The 8,057-nt window shown below is 47.6% G+C and overlaps 1 protein-coding gene across 1 annotated transcript in view; it reads right to left on the bottom strand.

Annotated features, from left to right (window-relative positions):
- Positions 1–7,021, bottom strand: part of ATP6V0D1 (ATPase, H+ transporting, lysosomal 38kDa, V0 subunit d1) — a gene marked incomplete at its 5' end in the record, with an annotated part of 24,335 nt that extends 17,314 nt beyond the window's left edge. The window contains one exon of the mRNA XM_010287702.1: positions 6,850–7,021. Within this exon, the coding sequence (XP_010286004.1) occupies positions 6,850–7,021 (172 nt within the window). The remainder of the gene's footprint in view (positions 1–6,849) is intronic.
- Between the last annotated feature and the right edge of the window lie 1,036 nt (positions 7,022–8,057).

The following is an 8,057-nucleotide window of genomic DNA, read 5'->3' as shown; positions in this document are numbered from 1 at the left end:
TCCGATGATTACCATGCCTCACTGTGTTTGCTAGGCACCACACTAACGCCTTCCAAGCGAAGCACAGCACTGGTCAGCAGGAGGAGGGTCATGCTGTTCCAGTTCAAATCCACTAGCCAAATGAATGGCTCTCCAGGCACTACAGGTTTAGGGGGGGGGGTGGAAAAAAAAGCATCTCCTCAACATAACACACGGTGAAATCCACCTTTCAGAGAGTCCCTTTCCCATGAGGACACCCACAGTCACACTATTTTGAAAGATGACTTCCCTGGCCACCACTTAGGCATGTAACCCAGTCCGTTATCATAGACATTGGTTCTGGAAAACTGGTAGGAGATCTGTATCCTTTGGGTATTGCAGGAGAACTGATGCAGTTCTGATGCTACCATCCAGAGGACGCAAGTCTGTGAGCATTTCCAGACCATTAGTTACATGCCCTCTTATTTTGAATATTGCATAATCCCTCCAAGAACTTGGCTTATCAGTTCAACTTTGCACTCCCTGCAAACAGGGAAGCTGTTTGTCAGGAACCTGTGCTTCTCTGCCAAAACCATCTCTTCCAGAAAAGGCTCATAAACCTTTTATTGCAGGATCCCCAGCCACTATGGTGTTTTTTTGCTTCCCGATCACACCGCCACCAAGGACTCGACAACTAATTGAAAATAGTATAGCGCAGTTTTAACCACAGCAGCGTTAGGAAAGATCCTTCAGCTTGTTGGATTTGCCCAAATAAACTGCAAGTGTCTGTAACGTACAGCATTTGGAGTTTTTTCTTCCGCAAGAAGAGACTTCAAAAGCATGTAGTCATATTTTGTAACCTCCGCAGTTACGCCAGGATGCACACTCCGGTATATTTAGAATAAAGACAGGCAACTTCCTACTCCAGAGAAGAGGATTGTTTCAATTGCTACTTGAGCTGAAGAGCAACAATTTGGCTCCAGAAAAACCACTGCTGCAAGATTAAGTTTGAACTCAAAGTCGTGCAGCAGAAACTAGATCTATCCAGCGCAGAGGAGAGGCAGAGCAGGACTGGGTCAGGGAGAAGGTAACAGAGGGAAGTGTCAGCTAAGAAAAGGCATGTGCAAGGGGAAAAGGTACATGCAGCCTCATCAAAAACCCATCTTGTGACCACAAAAACATACTGAAAGCCAAGTTCCCAGCTGCATCCTCAGGGCAACGAAGAACCCGGTTCCCAGTCCTAGCAGACTGGTAAGGTAAAGACAAAAGATGACCCAGTCTGCCCTCTGATGACGGGCTTGATCACAGATTTGGAAAATGTGTTTAGATCCAGCTCCACCCCAGACCTCACGCCATTTCTGCACAGTTACCAGCAACTCCCCCACCTGAACACAAGATCAAACCCTTCTCTGCCCATCGGCTTACAGCAAGGGCTCAAGGGCCAGAGCCTCATCTCAAAAACTTTCCCCAGAGCAGGGGAGAGACTGTGCTGAAGCCAGAGCAAAAGAAAAACAAAAGAAGAAAAAACCCCACAAAAAACACACACCTTTCCCCCTGCCCTGAAAAAATACTAAAGCCAACAATCCAATCAGGCTACAGAAGGCTAGAGTCAGGAGTAACACCACGAACCACAGATAAAAAAATCCTATCTAAACTGTATGCATGAACACTGGAAGGAAGGAGAGACAGGACATGGCACTGTGTCAGGCTAACACAAAGAACAAAGCCTTTACAGAAAGGCAGGGCAGCACATCACTGAGAAGAACCTAAAACCCGCTTCCATCCCACAAGTCAATATGTGCTTGTTGAATTCAGGAAGTGGGTTTTGCTGTTTCAAGTACACTTAATACCTGTTTGTCGCTGCCCTACGGAACATCGCTGCATTCCCTCAGCCAAACAGTCAATTGTTTGTGTTGGAGCAGAGATGTTAACAGCCAACTTGTGCCCATCAGTCAGAACGTACTACGGTCAGCTGAAAAACACAGGGAAGCACTAGCAGCCTTCCAGTGAGGAGCTCCACGGCAAGACGCAGAGCTAGCAGGTGTTTTATAGAGACTGCAGCAGGCTCAACAAGTCGAGCTTTTCCTTGCCACGATACGCAATGGCGGAGGCCGCCAGCTAAAGCCACCGCTTGAAAAAACAAAAGGGAAATCGGCCAACTTCCTCAATATTTTGGTACTAACAACACAACACTTGCCACAGAAGAGTTCCTGGAGAGGACTGGAGCCAGGAAAGAGTCAACGTGGTGCCAGGAGAGGAGCACAACAGGACAAAAAAAAAAAAAAATAGTCAGTGGCAGCAAGTGACTTAGGGAGCAAAGACTTTGCTTTGGGGTTGCTGCGTAGCTGCGTTCTTGGGTCAGCTTTGTTAGTGTACTTTTAAACATCATCCTCTCCTCTAAGCTCAGGAGACAGGTTAACTCCTGCCCACCTCCATAGGTGCCCATCCTTACCTATGGCACGGTGTGCACCTGGGGCCAGGCAGCCATGGGGCTGGAGTGCCACCTTCCGGCAAGTCACAGGCTGGGCAAGGAGAGCACACCAGGAACACATGTCCTCCAGAGCCCCCAGGCCGTTCCCATTGCTGCTTCTCCTTCCCGTGTCCTCACCTACTTCATGGGCCACTGGGAAGAGGCAAGAGAAATGACACGGCGCAGCTTTTGGCAGGTTGGCTCTGGAGCAATCGGAGGCGACAAGGACTGCGATCAGACAGTTCCCCAGATCTTGGTGCAAATGTGCGCTCGCAGCACACAAGCCACCCGTGTCCTGGGCTGCCCCCAAAGCCGCGTGGCCAGCAGGGCGAGGGAGGGGGTTCTGCCCCTCTGCCCCACCCTGGGGAGACCCCCCGGCAGTGCTGCGTCCAGCTCTGGAGCCCTCAGCACAGGAGAGACATGGACCTGCTGGAGTGGGGCCAGAGGAGGCCCCAGCGATGCTCCGAGGGCTGGAACAGCTCTGCTGGGAGGACAGGCTGGGAGAGCTGGGGGGGCTCAGCCTGGAGCAGAGAAGGGTCCGGGGAGACCTTATTGCAGCTGCCAGGGCTTAAAGGGGGCTGATAGAGATGGGGACAGACTTTTTAGCAGGGCCTGTTGTGATAGGACAGGGGTGATGGTTTTAAACAACAAGAGGGGAGATTTAAACTAGATGCAAAGAAAAAAATTTTCCCAGTGAGGGTGGTGAAACCCTGGCCCAGGTTGCCCAGAGAGGTGCTAGATGCCCCATCCTTGGGAACATCCCAGGTCAGGTTCAACGGAGCTCTGAGCAACCTGCTCTAGCTGAAGATGTCCCTGCTCATGGCAGGGACATTGGACTAGATGGCCTTGAAAGGTCCCTTCCTACCCAAACCATTCTGTGATCCTATGATCTTCTCAGCAATATGCCAGTTGCCATGGGTCAAGGTCTGAGCACCCTCCAAAAACCAAGCAACTCTGGAGCGTGCAACAGTCACCTGTGGATCAACTCAAAACCACCCCAGAGGTCCAGCAGGACATTGATGAAGGAGAAAGCCTGACTTTTTTTGAACACTTGATCCACCTCCTAGCACCAGCCACCTCCATCCTGGCCACTCTCAGCAAGATGGTATCCAAGCGTTTAGCAGGCCTTGATGGACCCGTCTTGTGAGAGGTTATCCAGTATTTCTAAGGCCAAAAATGTAAGTACATACAAAGGCATCTGGCAGCGGTGGGTTTCAGAGCCAAAATGGACACGCTGCAAAACATTTCCTTCCATTTTAAGCCAGGCATACCTCCTACAAGCCCATTTGATTTTAAAAATCTCTATGTTTACAATCCAATTCCTCTCTCGCAGGAGAGTCACATAGAATTCCAGCTTTCCTCAGGCAGAAACCAGCCCCGCCCAAACTTTCCATATCTTTCTACCATCTTCTATTTCGATTCAGCCCGTGAAGTTTAGCACACGGACACATTCAGCGGAGCAGAACCCTGACCACCTGGTGCCTTGCTTGCCCTGAGCTGTCTACCAGGAGCAGTCTTTACCATTTCCTGCTCAAGTTCCATTAACTACCCTAAAAGAAAGAAGTGGGGAACAGTCACGTTCAAAACGCAAAGATGAATCACTCCATCACACCTACCTGTGTGCCCAGCCAGAGTGGAAGATCAAGTGGCACAGGCCTGTCCCAGTGTCACTCAGGGTAGGCAGGATGACACAGGCAGCCCAAGAAGTCGCACCTAGTCTACTCTCTTTTCTACTAGACCAGTCACTAAACATATTAGGATTATCAATAGAAGATATTAAGACCCACTGGGCAAAACCAGCATCCTCTCCAAACTCCTTGTGTTTCACTGTCCTCATGCTGCTGGTTTAACTTGTCTGTAGCTTCATTACAAGTTACCAGAGCTTCTAATATGCTGATAGTGACACCCACCTTGCAGCAGCTAAAGCTGGTAACACCTTCTCTCTTTCATCAATACTCCATTGGTGTGATGAGTGCAGACCCAGAGGAGACCCCTCCGGCAGTGGTGCAGCAGAACCACACCAAAACACAACTGAACTCTTGGACTGCTTGCACAAAAAGGCTCCACAACAGAGTGGCAACGCTTCATGAAGCAAAACAGCTTTTCTCTTGCTTCATCATCTGCCTTCCTCCAGGCAGGACTGCAGATGGTGGTGTTAAAACAAATCTTGTAGGTAAAAAGGAAAAGAAGAGATGAGAGTGAAGACAACTCAAGGAAGAAACATCCTGTGCTGAATGGGACCAGTATATTCAAGACAAGATTATGCAGTAGGCAAGAGATACAGATATCTGCACAGAATTGTGTTTCGCTACAGAGAACTCATCAAAATCAGAGACAGAAGCAGAACGAGATCAAAGTTAAATCAAGTTGAGGGCAAAACACCAGTTTTAAAGTTAAGTCATTCAAGCAGCTGCGAGAACCAGCCTATCAGACTACATGAGATGTTTAAGGTCTTCTGCACAACTTGAGCTGGATGTAGACGCTGGATAAAGGTCAACAGGACTGGTGTAACAGGAAGCTGGATTTCCACAGCTATTCGCAGCCTTCCTACCAAGTCACGCAGCACGTAATCAGGGCAGGCGCAGTCTGAGACCTTTAAGTTCATCTCATCCACGCGCTGGTTTTCAAAACGGGACTATTAGGGAACAGCAAAGTTTTAAAGTCTGCAAGACACTCATGTGTCCTGCCCAGACTATTGCCTTTAAACACATATGACAAACTAAGAGAGACCATTAGTGATTACTATGATACCTCCATAGAGAGTAGACATTTCCATAAACCTGTAGGGCAGCAAAGGAGAAGCATCAGTGGAGGACAAACTACCTAATATTACCAGGCTCAAACAGTACTGGTGTCTTTACAGCAAATTAAAGATTGGCAAAGAGGCGTTTTGCAAGTTAAGTTTGAGAGAACAGAAGAGATTAGCCATACAACTAAGATGATGAGCTAGAAACTGCTTCATCCATTGCAAACACTGCTGCAAAACAGGGGTTTGGTCATGTCTTGCTGATGACTGGCCAAGTCTTGCTCCAAATAGGAAAAACTCTGCGTTTTAGTGACACTATTTAGTGAAACTATTTCTTAGAAAAATAGGAAAGGCTTAAAAGACAGGCAGCTTTAGCACAGTGACCCAGAAAATAACAGATGTGAGCCACTAGCTTGGAAAAATGAGGTAGTGTTACTGTCCAGACACAGAAAGGACAGAATAGGAAGGAATACAGCAGAGAGACGGTCTTTAATCAATATTTGCACATGCAGGAGATGCCACAGATAGGCCAAAATTTAAAATCTTTGAATCGACCACAAAGGCCTTTCCACATCAGCCTGCACCATTCAAAAATCTCTAGGCGGCAAGCACAATAACGTACACACCACTGCCAAAACCGCAAGATTAAGCGCCACTCGCCAGAGTGCCCGTGATGAGCCCAAGCTTGCTCTATCAAATAAAGGAATGCTGATGTTTCAGCTACCTGATTAAAGAACAAAGTACAATCTTCTCCTCAGAGATGCAAGTTAAAGTCACATTCTACTGAACCAGAAATTCACTTTGGTCCATGACATAGCTCCTTACTGGTTAGAGAAGTTAGTTCACTGGCTATGCAGTTTTCAAGCCAAACTAGAGCTTACAGGAACACAGGATAAGGAAAGCAAAAAACCGCAATTTTACTTCCACGTTTCAGATGCAAACTAGCACAACTGGTACCTCACCGAGGCCAGCAATCTCATTTTATTACCGATTAAAACAAGAGCAGCACACAGGGAAGCAGGGTGTTGTGCAAAACCGCTAGAAGATGGTACTTGTGAGAACACCATGCTATTCCATGCTTTTCACATCAGCTGAACCTGCTGTGGAAGCGCACGCGCCCCATGCTTTTTCACGCACTGACAGAGGCATGCTGAAAGGCTGCTGCAGCCCTGTCTTTCCCAGCTGCATACTGGGGGCCCTCTCTTCCCCTGGCATTTGTTGGATGCCACCGAGCTGGCTGAGAAAAACAAATCAAAGATTAACCCCAAAAGGGAAAAGTTCTTCAATTTTTGGCCTGCTCAACTCCCTGAAGTGGTTTGCAATGCAATCAGAGGAAGGCCTACAGCCCCTGGGGTGGGATGGCAGGATCACAGCAGCCCCGACGGAGGCCAGTCGGCCTCAGTGGGTCACAACTACCAGGCAACTGCGATCACGCACATGCAGTTTTGCAGCAGGATCACATTTTTAAAAACCCAGGGACATTTAACACAAGGGACAAGGGTAAACGATAGCTCTGATAGAGCCTGAACCAAGTCTGCAGTGGAAGGTGGCTAAGGAGCTGTGCCAATGCAGAAAACATCACAGCTACAAGGCTGAGTGTGGAAAGCTGGTCTGAGAGTTCTCAAGCCTGGAAGAACACCGTTTCAAATGCTGTTCGTGATCAGTTGATACTCACGTGATGAAGTCCAGAAAACTTGCTAGGGGCTCATAGGCATGGTTCCTCATGTGACGAAACTCCACCACCATCTTCTCCTTCAGCTTGTCATCTATGACAGAGACAGTGAGGGGGGAGGCTTCATTGGCCAGAAAGTTCCCATAGTCTGTGCTCTGGAGGTGCAGTTTCAGGTCTGAAAAAGAAAGAATAATTCCACTCTACAGGAAGTTGGGTTTGTTTTGTAGTTTGGGTTTGGTTTTTTTTTCCTTTTTTTTCAGTATATCCAAGAAAGCAGTTGCTCAGCACTTCTCTAGGTATTCTATTCTCTGAAAGATCACCTCAACAAAACCCATGTGTTACGCCATACGCTTTTATTTGTGCTCAGTTTTATTACGGACAATCCAAAGGCAGGAAAAGATCAGTGTTTCACCATAGCAGCATGGTGGTGTTGGGTCGACGTTTGGACTTGATGATCTTGGAGGTCTTTTCTGTGATTCTGTGAAAGAGGAAACTGTGTAACTGAGCACGCACCTGTGCCAGCTGTCCATTGCGCTTGATCAAGGTGGAAGAATCAATCTAGGGATCAATCTAGCTACTGATTTTGCTAGAAATCTGACAAAAAAGAAACAACTTAAGCACTTCCTCTAGCCAAAAGGGCTCTGGTTGCAGGCTTCTCTGAAGCCATCACAACCAAGGACCTATCTACACGCACAAGCAAGTTTCCTCAGATACTAGTGATGTGAAGGCATCTGAAAAGCTTTCAAAGCCAAAAAGACACAAACAGCAACCTTGAAGTTATAAAGCAGTTAGTATTACATCATCAAGTCAGTCCAACTCATTGTACTGGTAAAGAAATGTCAGGCATTAAGGGGTAGAGAGGGCCCAGTGAAGAGGAAGGCCATTTAAATCCATCTCGTATTGTAGGCCACCCCTGCCCAGGATGCAGGAACATGCTCAGAAGCCTTCTCCTCCTCCAGTTTCAAGTAGAGGAAGCCTTTGTTTCCTCTGTTACCCTTGCTGCAGGTCAAGTGCCCAACCAAGCTGCAGTCCTGGCCAAAAAGCAACCACAACATGCTGAGCTCTGTCAAGATAAAAGCCCTGTTTGAGCCAAAAGCATTTAAGTGTCTCTATGGAAAAACTGAATCCAGAACTGAGGAACGTCATATAATCCTGCTCCTCAAAGCTCTACTAGTTGCACTGGTACATAATGTTCATCTCCCTTTGGCTTC

The sequence above is a fragment of the Phaethon lepturus genome, unplaced genomic scaffold, assembly GCF_000687285.1.
Source record: "Phaethon lepturus isolate BGI_N335 unplaced genomic scaffold, ASM68728v1 scaffold16035, whole genome shotgun sequence".
Classification (NCBI taxonomy): Eukaryota; Metazoa; Chordata; class Aves; order Phaethontiformes; family Phaethontidae; genus Phaethon; species Phaethon lepturus.
This window is presented reverse-complemented; position numbering and strand designations above follow the sequence as displayed.